The sequence below is a fragment of the Siphateles boraxobius genome, unplaced genomic scaffold (assembly GCF_051911475.1).
Source record: "Siphateles boraxobius isolate OS27281-9 unplaced genomic scaffold, OSU_SipBor_1 66, whole genome shotgun sequence".
Lineage (NCBI taxonomy): Eukaryota > Metazoa > Chordata > Actinopteri > Cypriniformes > Leuciscidae > Siphateles > Siphateles boraxobius.
The window spans coordinates 19,222,940-19,248,106 of record NW_027509193.1 but is presented as its reverse complement, the minus strand read 5'-3'; the positions used below and the strand labels follow the sequence as shown (position 1 = coordinate 19,248,106).

At 37.8% G+C, this 25,167-nt stretch overlaps 3 protein-coding genes across 6 annotated transcripts; 1 reads left to right on the top strand and 2 right to left on the bottom strand.

The window, feature by feature from the left end:
• Positions 1-3,654: 3,654 nt before the first annotated feature.
• Positions 3,655-5,636, bottom strand: LOC143721875 (ferritin, middle subunit-like). Its single transcript, XM_077212753.1, has 4 exons — positions 5,315-5,636; positions 4,953-5,099; positions 4,684-4,809; positions 3,655-4,045 (listed from the first exon to the last, which is right to left on the bottom strand). The coding sequence occupies exons 1-4, from the start codon at positions 5,414-5,416 to the stop codon at positions 3,896-3,898; spliced, it is 525 nt and encodes a 174-aa protein (XP_077068868.1). The 5' UTR covers positions 5,417-5,636; the 3' UTR covers positions 3,655-3,895.
• Positions 5,637-6,719: 1,083 nt separating this feature from the next.
• aldh16a1 (aldehyde dehydrogenase 16 family, member A1) lies at positions 6,720-16,551 on the bottom strand. 4 transcript variants are annotated; one of them, XM_077212748.1, is made up of 17 exons: positions 16,465-16,551; positions 16,139-16,237; positions 15,213-15,312; positions 14,992-15,118; positions 14,739-14,896; positions 13,519-13,590; positions 12,648-12,994; positions 11,638-11,796; positions 11,362-11,518; positions 11,190-11,265; positions 10,983-11,088; positions 10,681-10,811; positions 8,994-9,161; positions 8,679-8,883; positions 8,406-8,591; positions 7,593-7,718; positions 6,720-7,346 (listed from the first exon to the last, which is right to left on the bottom strand). In XM_077212748.1, the coding sequence occupies exons 2-17, from the start codon at positions 16,223-16,225 to the stop codon at positions 7,170-7,172; spliced, it is 2,382 nt and encodes a 793-aa protein (XP_077068863.1). In that variant the 5' UTR covers positions 16,226-16,237; positions 16,465-16,551; the 3' UTR covers positions 6,720-7,169. The 4 variants fall into 4 exon arrangements, with proteins under 4 accessions (XP_077068863.1, XP_077068866.1, XP_077068867.1 ...); XM_077212751.1 differs by having other exon boundaries at positions 14,992-15,115; XM_077212752.1 differs by having other exon boundaries at positions 14,992-15,115; positions 16,328-16,519.
• Positions 16,552-17,062: 511 nt separating this feature from the next.
• baxb (BCL2 associated X, apoptosis regulator b) lies at positions 17,063-20,275 on the top strand. Its single transcript, XM_077212746.1, has 6 exons — positions 17,063-17,286; positions 17,357-17,387; positions 18,746-18,916; positions 19,279-19,414; positions 19,554-19,658; positions 19,814-20,275. The coding sequence occupies exons 1-6, from the start codon at positions 17,265-17,267 to the stop codon at positions 19,964-19,966; spliced, it is 618 nt and encodes a 205-aa protein (XP_077068861.1). The 5' UTR covers positions 17,063-17,264; the 3' UTR covers positions 19,967-20,275.
• Positions 20,276-25,167: the final 4,892 nt, after the last annotated feature.

The window sequence follows — 25,167 nt, the reverse complement described above, 5'->3', positions numbered from 1 at the left end:
ATGTCTATTTTTGATATCAGGAATTACATGTTCACTTGTACAAAAGTTAATTTTTTATATCAATGATGTCATCACTCACAGGGATTATTGATATCTGCATCACTAGTTCACTAGTTAAATATTACAAGAGCCAAGTCATAGTATTAATAGTATTTTATATTTGAAAATGAATAAAAGGAAATTGGGAGCCAGTTTGAATGGGTCTGATGCAGCTTATAAAATGAGTTATCTATAATTTGCAGGTGCTATGCTTAAGTTTGTCAGTAGAGGAGATGCTGGATCATCAGCCAATATTCTATAGAAATATTCTATTCAATAAATATTGTTTGTTTGAACCTCATTCTGTTCTATATTTTTGTACTTATTCTTTGACTGTTTTGTTTAAAGGAGGGAGGATTGTATTGGGAGCACTGAAGTGTCAGGTGTGACTGTGTGTAAATGGCAATCGGTTTACATAGCTTTTGCCAAGTAAGACATGGTCCTGGATCAACATATTTTGTTGATCCTGGATCAACATTCCTGTCCCAAAATGTAGTCCTTACCCAATCCCTACCCTTAAACCTAACCCTACCCATAACTTTTCCCTAAAATCAGAGGGTAATGATCAGTGAATAACACTGATGTTTAAGGACTTCACCCTGATTCTAAGCCTAAACTTGACATAAACTGTAAACTTGTCCCTCAAATCTGATTGGTTGATTGGAAAGTTGATCCAGGATCAACAAAGATGTTGATCCAGGAACATGTGGTACTTGGTGAAATCACGTTCACCCACGGGGTCAGGTAGAGGGCCCCTTAGCAGAATTTTGCTTAGGGCCCCAGGGAGGTCAGGATCGGCACTGACTGGACTTCAGGCATTTTGGCATTTCCTTCTCCCAAGTCTTCCTCCAGACTCTGGCACCTTGATTTCCGAATGACATGCAAAATTTGCTTTCACCCGAAAAAAGTACTTTGGACCACTGAGCAACAGTCCAGTGCTGCTTCTCTGTAGCCCAGGTCAGGCGCTTCTGCCGCTGTTTCTGGTTCAAAAGTGTCTTGACCTGGGGAATGCGGCACCTGTAGCCCATTTCCTGCACACGCCTGTGCACGGTGGCTCTGGATGTTTCTACTCCAGACTCAGTCCACTGCTTCCGCAGGTCCCCCAAGGTCTGGAATCGGTCCTTCTCCACAATCTTCCTCAGGGTCCGGTCACCTCTTCTCGTTGTGCAGCGTTTTTTGCCACACTTTTTCCTTCCCACAGACTTCCCACTGAGGTGCCTTGATACAGCACTCTGGGAACAGCCTATTTGTAGTGATGTGACATTTGAACCGAGGCGTCGGAGCTTGTGTCGAGAAAAAATGGGCGTGCCAGATGAAGCCGCGATTCGAGGCTTGTGTTGTTAACGTGAAAATCACGTGACCAATGACAAACGAGGCCTCAGTTTGTGTGGATACGTCATCGGTTCGGTCTGAGTGTCGCTACGGATAAATCGAATTTGAAACTCGCGCAACCTTGTGGGTGTTGTTAGGAGTAGTAGAAGCAGTTGTAGTAGTGTCAGAGAGTCAAAGAACTCTCATTGTTGTTGTCGTTATTGAGTCATATATGTGTTAGGGCTGTATATTATTACATTATATCAGGTTAGAATACGTATATTATTGTTATTAATTATAGTAGCTATATTATAGTCTTGTTATATTAATGAGATAAGATTATTTGGATTTTTGGATCTGGACTGCTTTTTGTTTTGGATCGCCCTTTTGGATTTGTTTGCTTTTTGCGACTCTTCCTTTTTCCTGGTAATGGAGCTAGCTAGAAAGAGGAAATCCTCCCCTGTCTGGGCTCAAAAGAAGCATCAGTATCCTCATTTATACCAACTGGCACTGGCATTTTTATGTTCCTCTGCATCCTCTGTTCCTTGTGAAAGGATATTTTCCAAGGCTGGAGAGGTTTTGTCCAAGAAGAGGAATCGTCTAAACCCCAACACACTTAAAAAAATTCTGTTTCTCAATAAAAAATCTATAGTAATCCTTCCTTCACCCACCCCAAACTGCAGTGTTGCAGTTTGCTCCTCTAAATCTCCAGTCGCATAAGCATAACACTGCACTAAATCTAGTAACAGTTCACTGCACAAAACCCCCCAGAGACAATTCTTAACTTTTTCCCACCCCAGACTATTCTGTTGCAGTTTACTTTATTACACTCCCTCCACCATAAGAACTGCACGCAACACAGTGTCACTTTTGTTGTTCACTATCCAAACAATTTATGAATAATTAATTAACTGTCTGTGTGACAGTTGTCTCTGCACAAGTAAATTCAGACAGAGAAAGATAGGCTACATATTTTATTTTATACATATTTTATTTTATACCCAGGCAATGGACAAATGTCTGCTCAGGTCTTTTTATTATCACAAATGAAAGGGTACAGACATTAACAGTGAGAAGAAAATAAATGAAACAGAACGGGGTGGGTAGTGGCTTTATATGGACATCATAGGTCTGCTCAGGTCATTGGTCCAGAATGAATTAATTTTTCTGCTACTTCTTTGCACAGTAGGTAGGTGTCACTAGTGAGCAATGCTGAAAGAAGCCTCGAGTAATGAACCTTTGGGTGAAGCAATGGGCTGCGAAGTCTCAGTGGTTCAGGAAGCCTCATTTTGCCATCACTACCTATTTGTTCAGAAATTTCTTTCTGTGTCTTACCCTCTTGCTTGAGGGTGTCAATGATGGCCTTCTGGACAGCAGTCAGGTCGGCAGTCTTACCCATGATTGCGGTTTTGAATAATGAAACAGGCTGGGAGTTTTTAAAAGCCTCAGGAATCTTTTGCAGGTGTTTAGAGTTAATTAGTTTATTCAGATGATTAGTTTAATATATGCTAATTTTTTGAGATTGGAATTTTGGGTTTTCATGAGCTCTATGCCAAAATGATCAGTATTAAAACAATAAAAGACCTGAAATATTTCAGTTGGTGTGCAATGAATCTAAAATATATGAAAGTTTAATTTTTATCATTACATTATGGAAAAGGAACTTTATCACAATATGCTAATTTTTTGAGAAGGACCTGTATATAATTTTAATTCCTAGGAGGAATGAATGTCCTGTAGTCCTTAAAAACAATTTCTTTGAACTTTGCAGAGGTTTATGCTCAAACAGCAACATTACACTAAAGGTAGAAAAGTGAAATAATCAACCACAGCTTTAATACTCTTTATGATGGTCCTCCAACAGACATTCTACTAAGTAACTTTGCAACTACTTGTTACACTACCAACACTATGAGGGTTAGAAAACATGTAGGTGCAATGTTACTTAACAGAATGTCATGCTGGAGCCCCACCCTAAGTTTACATAATGCATTTATTCCTGAGCCCAAGTAGATTACATCCTATATAGTTTACAGCTAAATATGTTCATTGTATGTTAAAAATCAGACATGTGAAGGGTGACTTGAGTGTTCACCAACTTCTACCAGGATGCAAAGCAGTTTTAAAGGGGTTTGTAATGGTCACTGAACACTTAATCAATACCAATAGTGTGGGTCTATGCAAACTCAACCACATATTATCTAACTTTCTAAATTATAATTTTCCTATTGCAAACTTTGTCAGCACCTTCTGTTTGTTGAAAACATGAATTTCACAACTCCAAAAAAGTAAAAGACAAGTCAATCCTGCCAAAAATGTTTATTCACCAAATTCACTTAAACCAGAGTACATTTAAAAAGCATTGGCTTGATGGCTAATTTACGAGCCATGCATGTTATACAGTGAAATGTAGCCTCTAAAATGTTAGTCAATCTTTCAAAGTTTAATTTCAAAGTAAAATTTGCCTAAGAGCTACATAACATTAGCTTGATTATTTAAGCCTCGAGAATTCCTGGAAGTTTTGCAGATGATCTGAGAGCTGCATTTAGCTGCTCAGGGTGTGCTTGTCAAACAGGTACTCCGCCATCCTGTTGTTGCCAGCATCCATCTTGGAAAGGTTGGTGATGTGGTCACCAATCTTCTTGATGGCCTCCACCTGCTCATTCAGGTAGTGAGTCTCCAGGAAGTCACACAGCTGTTGGGACAACACATCAGAAAATGTTTTAGGACATTCAGGCCCTGTTTACACGAGAACGATTCTGGATGAAAACGTAAAAATATTTTATCGGATGTGCCTTTCATTGCGACGGCGTTTTGGAGGCTTAAAAACGCAAAAAAGTGACACCACCCTCCAGAGTGGAAATCTTATAAAACGATCCACCGTCACGTTCCCATCTAAACAGTAAAAACGCAAATCTGCTCACTGTGGCTCTCGTCGCGTACGTGTTTACGTCACAGGCATGCGCCATTACAGGAAAATAACCCCAATATGTCGGATTATTTCCATACGTCGGACCTTCAAGTTGCCATAGCAGCTCTGATAAACGTACAAGAGTCTTTTCAGCAGTTGTACAAAATATTCTCAGATATTGGTGTTGTGTCGCAGTGCTTCACATTGCCACCTGGAGTGCATACTACCACGAATTTCACACACTTTTGCGTCATCATATGCACGCGGATTTCCCCCCATAACGCTCGTCTAAACGCAGAATAAAAAGTGATAACGCAACTTTTGCGTTTTCTCTTCAGATCGTTTCAGTGTAAACATAGCCTCAAATCAAATAAATTAGGATGGAATAAAAGCATTAAATTGAAGGAGCAACATGGACTCACATGTGGGTCCGTCTTCTCAGAAGCAACCTTATGTAGATCCAGCAGAGCCTGATTGACGTTCTTCTCCAGCTGAAGAGCGCACTGCATAGCGGTCAGTCCATTGTCCCACTCGTCGCGCTCAGGTTTCTAGAGAGAAAGACAAACACGTCAATGAGCACGTGATGCCCCCTTCCCCCTCATTTCACAGACCCTTAACAATATGCACAAACATTAAGACCATTTTGTCTACCACATTGTTCAACGTCGATATTACACATTTTAAATGTTACCTTTACGTCCTGAAGGACAATGCGTCCGCCCCTATTGTTCTGGAACTCCATGAATTTCTCAGCATGCTCGCGCTCCTCCTCGCTGTTTTCCTTGAAGAACTTGGCAAAACCAGCAAGAGCCACATCATCCCGTTTAAAGTAGTGAGCCTATTGGAAATAAAATCGATGGGTAAAGATTATTTACCCAATTCGTGGCGTCGTGAAAAGTGACGTAACGTTAAATGACAAAAAGTAAACAATTCCAAGCTGCTAGTCTTTTTGCATACATGTCGCAACCAAGAGGAAAACACGACAAAAAACGTGATTTAGCGTATGGATTTTCCGTTTTTTTCCAATTACAAAAACAAAAACTTGAAACTTACCATTGAAGTGTAAGTGTATGAAGCGTAAAGCTCCAAATTGATCATCTTGTTGATCAAAGCCTCGCAGTCGCGCTCGTAGTTCTGGCGAATCTGGGAATCCATTTCGGCGGATTTTTCGTCTTTTTTTAATCAAAATGTTGGTAAAAAATTATAAATATGAAAAGAGAGTTTTTCAAGGCGAGATCGAAGTCCCGTTCAATCACTGTTGAAGCAAGAACCTCTTCTTATCTTCCTGAAGCTGTGAGTGAAATGACGGCGCTCGCATGTCTTATATACGTTCACAACATGATGCGTCACTGGAACCAGCCAATCAAAGAACGAGCTGAATGAGGAAGTGGTAAAACAGTCAGCTGAGAGTCAGCAGTCATTGGAGATAGGACAATTTAACGTTTTTTCCACTATTTTTAACAATTAATGGAAAACTGAATCTATCGGATTTTTCGTTCTACGTAAACGTAGACAATATCAAACCTTTAAATTCGATGTAATTTTGTAATTAACCAAGGATTTGCCATATTTACAATATATCAGGGGTGTAAATGCAATTAATTAAATATTGAACAGTAAACCTCATTCTAAGATTCGCATTTAAAGTGAACAATGATATAAATGAATGAAACAAATTGAAATTTTTAGTATACTTCAGCATGTTGTTCGCTTTTGATCAAGCAGACAGCTGTCACATTGTATTTTCACAACAAACATTTAAGTTGGAATCTTACTCTTTTTTTTTTTTTTTTTTTTACATAAAGGACATAGTGAGACATTATAGTTAAATAAGTCATTTTCATCAGCATAATGCTAGTCATGTTACTGCGTATGGCACACCAGAACGGAAGTATTGGAATGATAAACGTCATGGGAGTCTTCCTTGGAGTCTTCATAACAGCCACATGCAGCCGTTTGTTCACTTGGTAACTGCCTTCGGATTCAAAGGTAAAGTCCATCAGGTCACAGTGACTAAGCATTTTGTATCATAAACTGGAGATGGACAATGTAGTTTGTGTCAGCAATAAAAAATGTACACTCACTAGACGTAGCATTCCGCTTTCTCATTGTGACTCAGCAGCTTTTCTCCATTCAATTCCTATTATGCATTACGACGTGACTGCGCTCGAAACTTTAATGAACTAGGCAGAGTGTGGCCGAGTCTTAATTTCAGCTTTGTAGTAAACAGCTTTCAGTGTCGGTATAGAATGACAAATTATTGGTGTTTTAATACCAGTTTTTTTTATATTTGTATAAACGGCTTTTGAGTAGTGCGAGAATAGATGTCTGTCAATGTCATTTCGTGAATGAGTTGCCCTAAATGAATTGCTAGTTCTATACTCGATGCTACATGTTAAGCCTTGGATTGTTATTTTTTTCAGTTTAGTAGCAGCGAGTAATACACATTTTAGATCAGTTTTCTGATCATTTAATCTTTTTAATTACAGTTTTCATTTAAGCAACTATATCCATATAGTAGCAACCATATCGAGACCCCTCTCATATGACAACAGGGAACTGAAATTCACTGCAATATGTAAGAGCACAATGTGTTTTACAATTAATTGTTAGTTATGTACAATAATGGCAATTTATTATTATTTTTTACACTGCAATAAAACCTGATTACTGTCATGAAATAAACAAGTTAGACTAGTTATAACAGTTATTTATTTGTCAGAATACAACCGTCTATCATAGGATACTAAAAAAAAATACTCTCTCTTATTATACTAGACTTTGTGAAAGTGAAACAAATGTTCTTGTAACATCCCCAGTCACTCTTTATTGTCTAAATGGCTTGTGTGAAAACTTCACAGAATCTATTACTGCTCCCTCACCTCCTAAATCTGAATGATAAGTGCTTTTATGCAGTAGGGATCCATATACTCTTCCAGACCACAGCCTTCCTCCAAAGCTCTTCTTGAAGAGAGGGATTTGAGCTGCTCCAGTTTCGGCCCGCCTCCTCCTCCTCCTCCTCTTCACAATGTAGCCACAAACGTTTAAGGGGACTGATACAGGAGTACTGAAGAAACTGACAGCCCTAAAAAGAGAAGTTCCATGTATCCGATAAAACCAGTGCTGACAGAAAATTGTCCTTGTTCAAAGCAGTCAAAATAGCATGCATTGCATGTACAGTTCTATATAACAGAAAGGGAATAATGGAGTTCACCATCTTTGCAATATCATGTCTTTGCCAATGTCAAATACAGTTTTTCCATTCTATATATCTCAATCCCTCCTACTCCCATTTTAAGACTGAAAAAAAAGAAAAGAAAAATCCCCTCACCTCTTTACTTCCCCAATACCAAATGCTTTGAATCACACTGTGGTTGGCAAGTGACTGGGTTAGTTGGTCCCTGCCCCCTGTTATTATACTGACCAGACCGGCAGGAATATCAGAGGCCTGCAGGACCTTTGAGCAAACAAATAGAAGATGAAGACTTTACAAACATAAATAATTGAAATGTGGAGATTTATTCTGAAAACAGAACGTTAATGAAGGCAGCAGTGAGTGTGAAGTGTCTCCTGCTACCACTTTAAAAATACATATTTACAAAAATGTGAATGATAAAATACTGTTACCTAATTTTTTACCTATAAAGCCCTGAACAGTCTAACTCCAAACTAAATCCATCACGCTCTTTAAGGTCACAGAATGCTGGATTTTTTATAGTACCAAGGATATCAAAGTCTATTAAAGAAGGTGGAGCTTATTTGAATTTGGCTCCTAAACTCGGTAAATCCTTCCTGATAATGTTCAGGTCTCAGACGCTTTCTCAGTCTCTTCTATATTAAGCACACATCTTTTTAGCTGAGCATTTACATAATGCTTTTCATAAACATTTCCTACAATTATATCTGATGAAACAGCACCAAATGCAGTAGTCAACATTTAAAGTGGGCCACAAAACATGTACTAAATTATAGCTGTATATTGGCCATATGGACATTACTTATCTGGCTGATAACAAAATACCTCCTAAATTTAAAAATGTAAATAAGCATTTTCTGTAAAGCTGCTTTGAAACAATATGCATTGGGAAAAGTACTAAACAAATTAATTGAGTTTTTTTGATTTATTTTAAAAATTGTAGCGAACCTGTATAAATTCAAGAGCTGGAAGAGGGTATTTTTCACTCGGCACCATGACAACAGCATTTCCCATGGCAACAGCTGCCGCCAGCAGAGACACCAAAGAGAGCAGAGGTTTAGAGCTGGGGAGAATCACTCCCAGCACTCCTAAAGCCTCAGGAGTTGAGAGGGCAGAGCCTGACTGGGGCGGGAACTTTAATAAGATGGACATGTAGTTAGAAAGCAGGCACATTAAATCTGGGGTTAATCGAATTATCATTCCAACACCATGTGTTCTTACTGGAGTTCCACCCTGTTCTTTATCACAGCGTGCAGCCCAATCAGAGAGCCTGGAGATGCTAAGCTCCACCTCTTTCTCTGCCTCTTCAAATGAGATGCCGGTTTGAGTTTGGATTGATACAGCCATGTCCCGCCTCCTCTTATCCAGACTGTCAGCAAGTGAATAAATGGACTGAGAGCGTGTAGCAGGGCTCTTCTTCATCCACCTGCAATGACAGCAGTTCATCACAGTAGTTTGGTCACTATTTTCTATCAAAAAAGGTTGGCTACCATAACTGGTCCATATAATCTATTTTCAAACAAACAGGAACTTTACCCAGGCTGGACTTTAGTGGCGGTCTCTACTGCATTCCGGACATCCTTCCTGCCTCCATCTGGGCAGTGAGCCAGAACAGCACCCCCAGGGGCCAACACTGACCTGCTGCAGCCCGAGTCAGCTTTACGCAACTGACCACTCACTAACTGTGGGTAAAATCGAGGAACACTGCGAGAGAGAGAGAGAGAGAGAGAGAGAGAGAGAGAGAGAGAGAGAATGAGAAATTGGTCATAGGTCTGAGTTTAGAAGACATTATTAATGGTCATTTAGCATGCCACCCCATAATCACATCAAATTAAAGGTTGCACATTCAATTCCCCTTAGGTATGTTTTTTTAATGTATTTTTTAAAGTCGAATCAGTGGCTCGGTGCATTTTATTTTGTGATTTGATTTACTTGACCTGTACCATTATCATCATTCATTCTGCCAAAATGTTTGGCTTCTAGAAGGTGAAGAGAGTTTTTTTTTAATAGCAGACCATTTATCATATTTCTATGGTGCAGACAGGTAGTAAGTAAAGTGTGAGGAAGTATAGTGAACTATAGTACAGGAAGCTGATCAGAAAATGGTTCTAGCAATGTTCCAAATCATTTTCAAAAAGAGGGGTGAGTGGAAAGTCCCGCACAATTTGCTGCTGGTATTGTCAGTAATAGTAACAAGAGGATCTTGCAAAATATTATGATTTTTGGTACAGGGTCGTTCGAACCAAAATTCAGAAACTTTCCCAGATAAAGGCTTAGATACACATCCTTTTCCACTCTGTCTCTTGCACAGTTGAGCACGCAAGCCTTTCAGAGCATACTCCATTGACTGTGAGTGCAGATGGATACCTTTGGCACATGTGTACTATCAACTGGACCTTTTTTGAGCACTCAAATCACTCGTGCACAAAAATCTGTCTGTACGTGGATAGCGTCCACGGAACTCAGCATGGACCCGCACTAAGCCCATATCTCTGATGATTTTGAACCATAATGGCATCAATAGTTCCATGGAGAATCTTTAACATCCATGGAGTCTTTCTATTACACAAAAGGTTCTTTAGATGATTAAAACTTTCTTCACTAGGAAAAAATGGTGCACTGAAAGGTTCCTTAGGTAACCCAAAATTGTTATTTTGTTACCTCACAGCAAAATCCCTCTTTTGGAACCTTCATTTTGTTAAGAGTACAGCCTTAAAAATTAACAAAAACTAAGTAATAGAATTAAAAAGGATATTGAGATGTCTTTAATACTTCTTGAGGACACAAAGATTGTCTTTTCCCATTTTTTAACTGTCACCATTGGCATATAAATCCAAAGCTGAAAGATATTACTAACAGACATGCTAATCTCTGTACAAAAATAATGTTGCTGCCATCTATCTAAAGCCCCCCCCAAAATAGTGGATCACAAAGAAACTATTCATCCATTGCATTTCATATTTTAGCTTACTTTTTCATCTTCATTAAAAAAGAACTAATATTTTAGACGGGGACTTCTGTTGAGTTGACAAGGAATGACCCTATAGAGAGATGAGGTGTTAGCGCTAAAATCTAAACTCAATTAAAGTGAAATACTGATCATATTTGGATCTTTATACCAGCTGGAACAGGTCGGTTTGTGTTGAAAAATGTATGACATTATCTACAAAACCTATATTAATTTCTCAGTTCACTGTTAAACTATGAGCCACAATACACCCACCTGGAAGGATCAAATCCTTCAGGTATCATAAGCTTGGATGCCACAGAGCCAAATGCAGCATAGTTGATAGAGCTGGGTCTGGAGCGGGGGAGGGAGGGTGAGAGCGATGGCCGAAGGAACTGATACAGCCCCTATAGAGGAACGGAAATCACAGAGTCAGACATTCTGAACTAGACACCAAACAAAACCATACAACCAATCAGAAAAATAGTACGAATAACCAAAAGAACAGAAACAAAGGCCTACAAACCACATAAGCACATTCTTAACACATGAAATGTCACTTCTTTCAATTCTTATACCTCTCTGCCTCCATCGGTGCAGTTCCCGCTCTCCCTCCGTCCGCACATAGGCAGTGCGGGATCCATTACAGAATGACAGTTCACCCACACCGATCCCAAGCACAGACTATGGACAAAGAAAAAAAGAGGGTGTGAGAGAGAAACAGATAAAGGAAGAGAAAATGAGATCAAGACAACAGATGCCCAAATACGTAACCAGGCATGCACCTTTTTGCAGACTCCAAAGCCAGAGTCAAATCTTCAGTCCAGATGGAGGCAGCCTGACCATGAGGACTGTGATTTCCTACACACAACGACAAATGACAAAACGTACAACTTTTCACTACATATATAGACAATATTCTTCACATAAATCAGTTCTTTTTCATTTCAGCCTCACCAAGTGTAACTCCCTCAGCAGAGCTCCTGAAGGATATGAGAGGCAGCACAGGGCCTGGAGGAGGTGAAATCACAGATTCGCAGGAGGGAGCCAGTCCACATAGTACAGTAGGAGGGTAGAGACCTCCAGTAGGAGGAGGAGAATATGACTGGATCAGCTACAATATGTAAAATGATATGAAATGAAAAAAGATAAAAGCATTTTTCCAGTAAATGCTGAAACAATATTTGCTCAAATGTTTGTATTGGTGACATATTAAATTAAAAATCCACACACTGTTGCCCCCTGCTGCTGTGCCTCCTGAACAACAGCATCTATAAGGTTCCTGTCAGTCTCAGTGACAAGAGAAACACATTTCATCCCAGCCATTCTCAACTTCAGCCTGGCCACAACACTGTCCAACACTGATTCCTGCACACAGAGAACCCACTGGAACTGGAGAAGAGAAAGAGAGAAGCAGGCAAAAAGACAAATATTAGATCTTTTCATGACTCTGCTGCAGTGGTTTTCGATCTGTGAGCACCCCCAGTGGACCACGGCGGTACGGCTGGAGCACTGTCAATTGGTTTTCTTTTTTTTAAAGGGGAACTTGGCAACTATTTCAACTTAATAAAACCGTTTAGAAATCATTTGGATGGTTAAATAACCTGTTCTGGTGAGAATGGTGACTTTCCCCGCTCCCACCCAGCGTTCCCAGGCGGAAAACCAACCTTGCAACATGGGGACTAACGTTCCGGTAAGTTGGTAATTGGAAGTCTTGTGAGAAGCGAGAACGAGCGAGAAACACAAACTGCTTTACGGCAGTTCGACATAAACACACACGCCATATGATACTGTGTATGATAATGATATCGGCTCCGATAATAACAAATGCACATGAGCAGCGGTTGAAAGGGGGAGGAGGGGGCCGCAAGTGAGTTTTTTTACGACAGTGTTGTGAAATATACGCCCCACAGCTGTAGCGGTAGCTCGTTGAGAAAACATGCGACAACAAAAATGAAAATCAGCGAAGAAATGGCTAGAGTTGCCTTAAATAACCACTAATATGATTAAATAACAAGTAGTATATATTAAATATTAGATATTTAGATATTAAATACATATATAAATGCCATATAATATTTTCCTTGGAAACCGGTTATATATTTATATATTGGAACAGTTACGATTTTTAAATGTTTTTGAAAGAAGTCTCTTATCTTTCCGCAGCTGGATTTATTTAATCAAAAATACAATAAAAACAATATTATTACAATTTAAAATGACTGTATTTTGTTTCTTCTTACATCTCTCTTCTTCTTAAAGGCCAGCTCTATCACTCCATCCACAGCACTGTCGAGGTCTGCCGAATCAAAGATGATAAAAGGGCACACAGAGCTTTGTGAGAGAGAGAAAGACATGGGGACTCCCCAGCCAGCCACTGCTTTAGCCACAGTTTCTCCAGTCTGTTTGCATCCACAATAGGTCAGGTAGTTTACTTGTGGATTTTGAGCCAGTTTGGCAGCCAGTGATGCTTCACTGCCTGTCACCACATTTAACACTCCAGCAGGGATTCCAGCCTCCATAAACAGCTGAGCCAACAGGAGGGCAGGAAGAGTGGTAGTCTTGCCAGGCACTACAATAACAGCATTGCCTAGAAAATAAATATAGAAGGCAAATAAATAAAGGTTTGGTTTGCACCCTCACCTCTCATTTACACAGGAAACTAGCTGCTTACATTTAGGAGCAACAAACTCATCCTAATTAATTATGATTTTATTTAATCAGTAAAAGGTAAACCAATAACAAAGGTCTAAGAACATTTAAAAAAAAAAATTTTTTACAGTAATGTTCAAAACATTTATATTTATAATTATTATTAACTTTAAATGTGAGACACGTCATTTCTGCTATTAGTGCAACCTAAAAAGATTAGAATAGTCCAAATTGTAGTTTACAACTGGCTGAGCCAGAAAATGACATGTAGAAACAGGTCTAATTTTTGAATACTGTTAACTCTGTTCACAGAATTTAACCTACAAATGGTGAGATTTCCTCAAGTTGATTAAATCAGATTTAGGACTATCTGTTTTATGTCCCTTTATTCATTCTGGAAGAGTGAAACTGGCATGAGTGAAACCTCAAGACAAGAAAGTGTCTGTTTAAAGAAAGACTCACCCATAGATAGGGCTGGTAAAACTTTCAGCATAAGAAAATATACAGAGCAGCCATCTGAAACTACCACGACACCTAGTGGAGTAAGCAAAAACATGACATCAGACTCACCATCATGATTCCTGCTTATTTTCTCACAAGTCAATTACACAGGCCTTGTCCACACTACGGGGTATGTTTATATGGTAATGATGTTCTAAGAATGGAGAAGTTTTCCCTTTGCAGTTTTTGACAATTTGTTGTCCCATTCACACAGATCTGTGAAAACGATTAAAAACACATTATGCTGCCAGGCCAGTAGTTGGCAACGCCACTTTGTAAAGAAACACTACGCGCCGATAGACTGAACATGTAATACACATGCGTAGGACGTCACTGTTTCTCGTTCAACATAAATTCTCGTTTTCGTTTAAGACACGTTTTCAAAAGTTAGCATTTTTTCACGCCCCCAAAACGCCATTGTTGTGTAAATGAACGGCCACAACGCATTAAATGCATTTTCATGAAAACAGTGTTTTGTAAGCAGCTCCTGATACATTTTCATTTAAAAACATCTTTTTCTCTCCATTTCACCCTTCTGTCCACAGTGAGAAGGCATTTTTACCAACGAAAACTGAGCTTTTTGAAAACGCTTGTTGAAAATGACGTTTTCGCGTTGTAGTGTGGACTGTGAAAACTGATGCTTTCGAAAACGATGACATGTTGTACTGATAGATGTCTATGGCTATATCGGCATTGTTGTGTATATATATTCATAGTATTGCTAAAGAGAAAAGTTCCTTTGTGCAGTCTTCATATTGCATTCCTGCAAAGATGACTGAAAATGTACTCACAATTGATGTCCTGCAGCAAAACATGATGACAATTGCGTTTTAGACGCATTTTGAGTGCAACCAGGACGCAACACTAAGTGGTAGGATATTTTGTTGATAAAACTTTCGTACCAGAAGAGTAGCGTGATAACTTTATTATATCTGCTCCCTCGGTATCATCTTGTGAACTTCTAGTATGTTTTACGCATGCGCCGTAAGGTGATTTAAGCATTTTTCAGATGTGGATGAGCAAATTTAGGAAAACGCTTGAAAACACCAGTGTGGACAGGGAGCCTTTTGAAATTAAAATGTAGACTTAGCCACATTTTCTCCCCTTTTTATATTTATTTTTTATATTTTATATTTAGTTCTGTCTTTCAGACTCATATTAACAAATAGACATGCACATACCATGCGGGGTCCACTCAGGCATGAGTGTGTCTCGTAATTGAGCCCAGCTGGCGTAGTATTGGGCCAGTCTAATGAGCACCGTAGGAGAGGTAGAAGACTCAGAGAGCTCACACAGCTCAGATACACACTGACTGTGTCTTTGCAGAACACTCGCCAACCTGGGGAACAAACATATATTAATAACGATGTAAACCTGACAATTAGTGTGATAGGTTAATTATTTATGACATTATTTTGAGTAAATATCTAGTACTTGAGTAAGACTTTGGCTCTTTGGTAACAGCTCAATTCCCTCCAGGTTTTGAAACCTAGAGCTGCTGAGGAGACAGCAGACACAACATCCTCATCTTTAGCACAAACAGTGCTGCAGACCACCGCTGCTGTAAAGAGAGAGGAGGAGGGCAGGAGAAGTTATCTTATGATTACATTGGATAACAGATAAGAACTTCAGGAAAAATATTTAATATTGTTCACCTTTGGAATCAGTCACGTCCTGGGTCTGCCTGTCTGCAGGGCTGGAAAATGTCCCATCAACGAAGAAGCCAAGAGTGCGAGAATGCTTCTCCAGCCAGGACTGAGGGAGAGAAAGATATGCAGGAAAATGGACACTTTCCTGAGAGAATGCACATTTCAGTGGAATGCACATCTCTCACAGATGAGAATTATGACACTATACTTGAGAATTCGGTTCAACTAATGTTGAAAATTCAAATTTCTTTGGTAATGTATGCTTCAAAATACTACCATATTTGATTGAAGTAAACATACTGTAGGTTGGTGTGTTCTAGCTCTTTGAGAGAGCCAATAGATTGGCTTTGTGAAAAAAGGGCGAAGGTTGCAGTAGATCATTCACAGAACTATGGCTATCACAAAAATACATGAACAGTTAACCGTTTTGAACTTTGCTCAAGGGGTAGTTTTACCACAATTTTTTATTACCACGTATACTTATGTTGTTCAAACCTGTATGACTTTCATTTGCATTTTTATAAAGGATAAGATAAAACATAAACACTGCTGACAGCCTTGAATGTCAAAGAGATGCAATGCAAGTGAATAGTGACTGAAGACCCCTTTGTGTTTTACATAAGATTCATATGAATTTGGATGTTGAGGATGAATAAATTACTGAATTTTCATTTTTAGGTGAACTAGAGACATGCATCAAGAAGTACAATCCGCACAGTACTGTTTTTTTTAATGCAATTATACAGCAAGAGGACAACCTGCATTGTCACATGTTTTTCTCGTGAGCGGTCATCCAAATGTGCTGTCACATGTAAATCATTTCCACATTGGGTGATAAAGTGGCAGCATGCTGTAGTCCTTAAAATAATACAATTTGCCCAAGATACATTTAAGATACAAAGATAATTTCCCCCGAGGAGAACGCGCTTTACCTGTGCTGTTGCAGTGTTCGCGCTGGATGATCCATAATCCATAGTCTGAAAGATTTCGTCCACAGTCTTTGTAGAAATACCTGCCATAACAAATTAAAACTAAAAAAAAAAAACAATTGTTACGGACGAATGAAAAATATGCCACTTCAAAATAAAATAATAATACGGAGTGTGCAGTGATTATATTACTTAATAACCGCAATCAGATGTAGAAAATGTGCAAAGCTGTACTAATGACAACACGATGGAACCAGACTGTAAAAAAGATGGAATAATAGACGAGATCTCAATCGCAAAAAAACACGTAAATGTTAAAGAAGACTCACTATTTCAAAAGAACGTTCAACGTGACTTCTCACGTCACGTCCACGCTGCTATTTCTTCCTGGGTTGTATTGTGTTGCCAGATATCGCACAACAAAATCAAGCAAAATGGTCTGCAACAACAAGCGCCACAAAAAGTGAAAATGGGTGAAACCAGTTTTTTCGATTTGGATAATGTCAGATGGAACAACATAGAACATATAAAACTCATAGTTAAGACTACATTGGAAGTTGTTGTAAAATATTGTGTGTTCAATAATAGCACAATAGCCACTTTTAAAACAATACAACACATAAAAAAACGCAAACAGCATATTTATGAGCAGGCCTAACTTTATGAACGAACAATCACAGGCAGAGGCGATAGTACTTGCGGTGGACATGGCAACACTGGTTGTAGTCTACGTCAAAATAACCCCTCCTAACCATATAGGACTACTAACAGCAGAGGAACTCACGCACACACAAAAAAACTAACTCTACATGGCTTGTAGACAACATATAAAACTCAATAAAGATAGAAAGAAAATTTTTTTTTAACTCGTTTATAAAATAAATTATGGAAGGAGTCCATAGTTGCCACCAAGCATCTGCAGCTGCGTCCCCGACAAATGCGACCTCCAGAGGGCGCGTGTATTTAGTGTTCGTCAGAAGCTGCGAATAAGAAGCTGGATTCAGGCTCGTGAAAAAGTTGCGAGTACTGTCCTGAAACAGATTGGAATCCCCCCAGAGCTATACATCCATTCGAAAACATTACCTGAGTAGGCTAACTAAACAACAACAACAACATATATTTTACAAATATGGCTTGCGAAGTCTCGCAGGGTAAGTGACCGTGTGTTTGTGCTCTTCAAGCAATGTTAGATGTTTGTTAATGTTTCTTTTCGATCTACAGATGATCAGATTGGAGAAGCACTCTTAATCGGGTATGTTTCACTTCGTAAACTTATGATTTGTTTTTTGTCGCATTAGAACTGTAACGTTTCCAGATTACTTTCCTATATTTAGTAGCCTAGGTTTTAAAAATACCTGTTTTACATCAACCGAATTTAGAGAATTTATACAAAACTCTAGATATAACTTAGCCTACTTTTAAAGTATAGAAGCAGCATTTTAATTGTGTAAAATTTAAAAAAACATACAAACACAAGTAACAGTTGATGTACACGTTAACTATCACACGCACGCACACACACACACACACACACACACACACACACACACACACACACGCACACACACAAACAGTGTCCTGTGTCACAGAAAAATCACAGAAAATTATGATTAAAAAAAACAATCTATGGAAAATAATTTATCACCAGTGGACACAGTCACATAGTTATGTCATGACAACTATATAATTACAAAACTTATGTAGTATACATCACATATCTACATAAATTACAATTTAACCATTTTGACAATTTCAATGGCTGACCTTGTCTGGCCAACCTTGTGGTTTTTTCTTCATCAGGCAAATGACAAATCTGGAAATATATTTGAATTGAAATCAAACAAATATTGCAAACTGTAATTACCTTGTTGATGATCAATTAATCTTTGACAACAGGTTATAATTGTTAATAAAACATTGAACAAAATGAGAGAACTCACAGTAATGTGCTAAAAAGGTCCAACACAAAGGAAAACAACTTCCTGTTGTTGTTGTTCAGGGGCTTGTTCGGTTAATAACAGCTGCAGAACTCTTGTGGACAAAGTTAAATATTTACTTGGTTAAAAAAAAAAGTATTTAGATTTTAGAAATAGATGCAACATAGGACATTTTGAATTCATTATTTTGAACCTGAGACCCACTCATTTAAAAAAAATTAAAAGGACTCTGCAAAAACCGTTATTTATACGTTAGCTGAGAGAGCTAAATGTGCTGTAAATTAAGAAAGCATCTTCATCAGTTTGACAGGAAATGTGCTGCAAATACTCAATACAAAACAACCAAATACCTAATTTATTTTAACATTCTGATTTGATGTGCATTGTATTTGCAGCATGTTTCTGTATATGATTGCGTGTTTTGAGTATTTGTAGCACATGTGTTGTCAAACTGATGTAGATATTTTCTTAATTTGCTGGGGGGGGTTTTGTTGCATTTTTTTTTCAGTAGCTCTCTCGGCTACCATAAATGTAGGACTCAAAGCAATTTCAAGCAAACTGAAACATAGGATGCACAAACTATCTGTGTGTGATTATAATAATTTCCCCTGTAATAATACCTCTAAACATTTGACTCCTATTCAGTTAACATACTGTATCAAATGTCTTTCAGGGTGGTAAGACATGAGGTGATGAATGTGGCAGCCGAAGGAAATGCAGCCCCACCAGACCTCCCCGAAGCTCGACCAATAAGCAACAGTCAAGACCAGAAGCTAGTTCAACAGTTGGCGGAGACCATTAAAGTGATCGGTGATAGACTCGATCAAGATCAAGGATTTAATGAGTCCGTCTGAGATTTGAACCTTTTTCTGTCTTTACTGAACATCAGTGGTGTTGTCTACACATGAAGACCTCCGATGCAAAAGCCTCTATGAGCCACCACTGTCAAAGATGAGATAATAATATTGAATGAATGCTCCCTGCACATAGTATACATTCATCTAATACTTTCACTTCAAACTCAGTAAATCCCAGCCTCAGCCCATTTAGAAATGCTGGTACTTGGGTAGAAACCTACACATAGGAGCCTGATAAAAATGTTAATATTAAACAAAAACTTTAGACGAACTTAGAGGCTTTTGCATCTGAAGTCTTCACATGTTTTTAAAACCCCTGGTTTCTCTTTCTGTTCTTCTACACTCACAGCATGATTGATGGCTTAGTAAAAGTAGCTGATAAAAGAAGTTTCTGGGATCTTGTGGAAAAGGTTTTCAGAGATGGCCAGATCAACTGGGGGAGAATTATAGTGCTGTTCTATTCAGTTGGAAAGCTGTCTGCAAAGGTATTGGATTAGTTAGATCCTGCTGCATGTTATCTGTTCAAATTGTTAACATATCTGTTTTTGTAGACAGACGTGCATCTTTATGTTTATATTTGTATAGTTTATTTGTAACTTCTAAGCTCCTCTTTGCTCTCAATAGATGGTCCTCGCACGCTTACCCACAATTGTTTCAGGTATTTTGACCTTAAGTCTGGATTACTTTAGGAGGAATCTTTTGGAATGGATTCGCAAAGTGGGAGGATGGGTAAGAAATATTTTTACCTTATTGTTTAAAATACTGGAATAAAAAGAAGCATTTTACTTTTGTTTTGTTTTATTTTTCTTCTTTCGAAGATGTGTTGAACAGTTTTGGTCACAATATCACATCTATAACTTATTTGTTTGTATGCCATAATACAGATGTACAGTATCCCTGCACTGGCCTGTTTCTCCTTTGAGCAATTTTCTGGTTCTTCACTGAGAAAATATTTTCCCTATTTTGGAGCTGCGTTTTCCTTCACCTGTGGCCTACTGTTAGGTGGCTTCATCTTCTCGAGACTTCAAAAAAGCTAAGAGAGAGAGTGGCAATACAGCAACGGAAGTATTTAGTCTGTAAACCTGAGAGAAACCATGAGGAAATCACAAACTGATCTGCAGCATGATTTTGTAATTTGCCCCTTTTTATTGTATTATGCCTTTATGTATTTATACTTTTTTGTAAGATCAGGACATATTGTACAGCGATAAGAACTGAGCTAAGCTTTTTATTAATAATTGTTAAATGACATAGAATAGTGGTTGTCTATAATGTGTTTTGTCCACTCCCTTGTAAAATGTAAGTGTTGTGCATTGAATGTGACTAAAGTTCCCAATTTCTGAAAATGTGTTTAAATGTACACACACATTATATATAATATACATATATATATATATATATATATATATATATATATATATATATATATATATATATATAATGAGTCCAGTTATCAATCACATCCCATATTAGGTTTTTTTTTTTGTAAATGTGTTTCCATCATAGCACATCTCTTCTTATTGGATAAAAACATTATCTGCCTCAGTTGAGAACATATGTTTTTTTGTACACTTTATAGAATGTATGCCTATCTTTGCATTTCCATCCAGTGTTTTTTCCCTATTTTATGTGATATCCCAAAAAATAGGTGGATAAAAATAGATGGCTGAACCCTTGTCTGACAGCAATATACAGTACACACACAGAAACTGTTTTTGTGCTAAACTTTTGTTGTAGAAATTTTTATATTCTCATTGATTTTAGTTCTTTATCTGTGCTGTGTACGAGAACAGAGGACCCTGTTTTCCTGTTGGTATGTTTATACAGCTTGGAGGTGTGTGTGAGACAATCAGCAGGTGGTTGGGCAAGTGACCTCTGACTTCAGAGGTGAGAAGACCCTCTGCTTTTGGGGTAGTCATAAAGTTCCTTTGTTCCTCTTGTTTAGACAAGAGATAGAACAGTATAAGACTGCTGGCAGCCCGCTGCTCAAGGTCTCACTCCGCCTACAGCTGGACTGTATGGATGGACTGGGAACTTCTTGCAAGAATAAATCTTTTAAAACTAATTTGGAATCCTGATGTCTCTTATGCTGTGATGCTATATTGTTAGTTATTGTTTTTGCCGCAACAGATTGGTGTCAGAAGTGGGATTCCTTGAGGTTTTCTTCTGGTCCTGACAGCGGATTTGACGAATTGATCATCTCAAAGCACAGGCTTTGATCTTACCTCGCCAAAATTTAGAGAGAAGAGCCAAAACTGCTATCAGGGCTAGGAGGAACCCACTGGAATCAGAAAGAACTCGGTGGCAGTAAAAGCATCTCAGGTAAGAGACAGTAAAATTATTTTATTTTGTGCAGTGTAATTTGATATAATTGTGAGTGAACATGAACCATATTGGCTGAGTTTGTCTCTTTGGTACGAGCAGAGTAAGTTTTGAGGGAGAGATTGATCTGACAGAATCAGACCGGTCTCTACAAAAAAACTAAGCTCCTGTAGGTGGGAACAGAAGTACCATAATTGCTCGTAGGTGAACAGGAAGAGTCACAACTGAAGTACTGGTTTATTCAAAATCTTTGATTGTAACTTAATTAATTCCAGTAAAAGCGCTTGAGTTAATTCTATGTAAAACAGCGTACGGAAGAAACGCGCTTGAACTAATTCTTGTGCACGCTTGATTGATTGGGTGCGCGGAAAGATTGAGTAAACCATAATTACAGAGCATAATTTGCTAAAACCTGGCCGATTTTGGGTGAAAAAGTCGGATCTGTCGAAGACGTTTGACAGATTAGTAAAACGCGCGTCAAAAGGAAAAATCCAAGAGAGAAGATTCAGCCAATATGGAGTCAACGTTAACGGTAAGCTAGCTAATTTTTAAACAAAAGTTTTCGGTCAAATGAAAAAGAATTATGGACATAAATGTATAAAAATGACAGAAAAGTTGATCAAATATCATGATTTTCCTGAAGAAGGGACACTGAGCAAAATAAGATTGAATGTTGTGAAAAGGACAGTTTAAAAAAAAAAAAAAGAAACAGTGAAAAGCAACAGAGTTGTTGCATCTTGTTTTAGTCTAAAGAATGTGAGCAGACAGATTGTTGGCTTGAGGAAGCAGATAGGAGGGAACGAAAACAAATGCAGAAAGAATTAGCATGTAGGACTGAATTTGAAGAAAGATTTGGTATGAAGAACTGAGGATGTAGAAAGAAATCAGAATGAAAAGAATCTGAATTTCGAAAGATGGTATCTGCATGTAGGGAGCAAGAAGACAGGAACACTACTAGTGTTGGGAGAAAAAGAGATAATAGATGGCTAGAGAAAGTATTGGTAAGGAGAGGATACAGAAGGAACTGGCATGTAGGGAAAGATTGAGAAGAAATATAGTAGAAAACTATATGTGATGAAAATAAAATTTCAGACAGAATTTATGGAAGTCAAATTAACTGTTTAAATGGTATGAAAAGTGAGTTTCATAATAAAATAAGGCATTGAGTATATTAACAGGGATTAATTTGGTATAAAGATAAGGAATGTTTTCATTAAGCAGAATGGGAAAAAAATCTATATTTTAATGATAAAATAATGATTGAAATGATGATGTGAATGTGCTGTATTGTATTAATGTTATGAAAACAAGGGTATTGAAGAATAGATTGCCATATTTTTATAACAAAAGTTGAAGGTGCTAACGGCTATGATAGCTGTCTGTGTAATGACTGAGACGAATAATAGAATCTTGTGGTTTCTGGGAAACAGTAGAGGTGGAACTGAGGAATAATGATAATATTAAGTTGAATCTGCAGATTTACCATTTGATAGAAGAATAAGTTTTCAAACCAGTGTTGATGAAATTGATGACATGCTAAATTTCTTTATACTGTATGAATAGTAACTGAACAGTCATGACACAAATAGTGAGACAGAAGAGAGCAAATGCTGTAAGCAGCTCTGCTCTGAAGCCCTCACCTTAAAGAGATTTGCAGATGATGTTTAGTTTTAGTTTGATAACCATTGTGTTTTTGAACCTAATGGGTCTATAAAAGGGGGTAGTGAAAAGATGGATTAACCATCAACCTTCGTTTATTATAAAAGGAATTGGAAAATTATAGTTTTATAAAAAACGAATGCATATATCCTGGTTGTTTTGTAGATGATGTCTGTATCTAATAAGGAGTGACTGAGGGTCCAGCTGTACTGGGAGTACAGCAACAGTGCTTGCTTATTTAGCCCGACTTCCAGATATTAGATATGTACTTGTTCTGTAATTAGTGTTGATGATAATACAAAATTAGTAAGATGTAAAGACAGCTATGTCTAAAGATTATGGAAAATCAATAATGAACAATGTCGGATATGATGTTTATATAAAAGTTTGATTCTGATTGGAAAGATAAACAATAACTTGACTGGCTCAAAACAAAGAAAGTGCCAAAAAAATGATACAAATTTGAAGACAATTCTGTGTTAATATGAGTTAGAAAGTAGATTAAGGTTAATATGATGAAGACTATATGATTCGGCTATTGTAATTGTATTTGCAGCTGGGACAGTGGGGGAAAAATTCAGAGAACTGTCAGTGGCTCTGTTTGCTTTTCCTGAATAGGACACACTGCTTCAGGGGTGTGAAGTAAGCTGGAGCTGTTTTGAAAGCTCACGTGACCAAACAATAGGCAGGATAACAGAGAGTGTTTTATTGCGGTCAGCGGGGGTCATTTTGCAGTGACTGTAAATGTTTTGAAAGTACAACAGTATTTAAATGACAATATTGAAGTTTTGTTCTGAGAAGGAACTAAAGAAAGTTGATAGATGGAACTTTTGAAAGTTGTAAGAAGATTGAAAGATTTAAGTGCCAGGAGTTCCTTTTGAAAGGAAAGAATTATAAAAAGTACCGGTTGACGTAAAATTACAGATAAGACTAAATGAGTTGTAAAGAATTTTAAAGGTACCGGTAAATAAAAGGATGATTGTGTTTTGAATGAAATGCTTTAATAAGGTTTTAGATGATATAGGGAGACAAATCTAATGAATGATTTATAGTGATAATAAAAATGTATCACAAGCAGAGAGCGCAGAGAACAAAGGTTAGTATTGATCCTAATTGCAGATTGGTAAACTCCTAGAGAAAACATTGAAGTCGGGTATTAAATTATGGTAATTGAGAACCTGACAACTAAAATTTAGATGAAATTTGAAAGATTATTATTTTTATAAAGATAAAATAGGCTAAGCAAAAGCAGCGTTAGGGGATTAACAGTTGCTAAATGTAAATGACATTCGATTGAACAGAGAGCTTGTTAGTGTTGACCATGAAAGAACTAGAAGCTGATGTGTTGATTTTAGAAGATTTTAGCTTGTGATTTGGCTGAAACAATTTGATAATCTGAATCTGATGTGTGCTGGGGCTGAAACTGCCAGTATGACAGATACTCAATCTGAGTGGAAATTTGTAATGTCTAAATTCCCTGTATGGGCAAAAGAAAACTATAAAAATTATGCTTGTATTGAAAATACATGTAATTTATGGAAAAGATGCCTTAAGCTGGGCTAGAGTTAAAAAGATGGTATATAAAGCCTGAAGTTAGAAGTTTATGAAAATGCAAATGTACCAGTCCTGAATGCCTCAAGAGTCTCTCTCTCATTCAATGTCAGCAGAAAGCTGTCTGAGCACAATGTTTCAGTTGAAAATCATAGATATGGAAAAGCTAAACCAAATCATGCTACAGGTAGTTCAGATTTGATAAATTTAGAGGACAATTTGTAAATGTTTTAGAAATAAAACTGAGTGACTTTAAAGAAGTCTTTAAAATAATAATACAGACCTTAAACGATAGAGGTGACATTTTTAGCCTATTTTAGAACCAGTAACTTCTTTGTCTCATTTAGTCTCCACCGATGGCTCCGACTACAGATGAAGTACACTGAATGTACAGTTGTGATCTAAATTCTCTGAGTATAATCTAAGCATTGTGATTTTGTTGAGGATGTCTAATAGATTGATTTGATTAAATACTGTTGTTATTGTTTTAGGACACTCCTACTGGCTGTGAGGGTTCTTGAATGTCTTCTCACCCACACCTAAGAAAAGTTTGTATTTATTATTGTCAAATTTTAGAAGAGCCTCTCTGATAATTCTGCCCAATTGGATGGAGCTGTAACCAGTGCGCTGGATGTCAGCCCAGAGACGGGTAAGATCTTCCGATGGCCATAGGGGGACAACCCAAGCCAGGACTTTCATCACCACT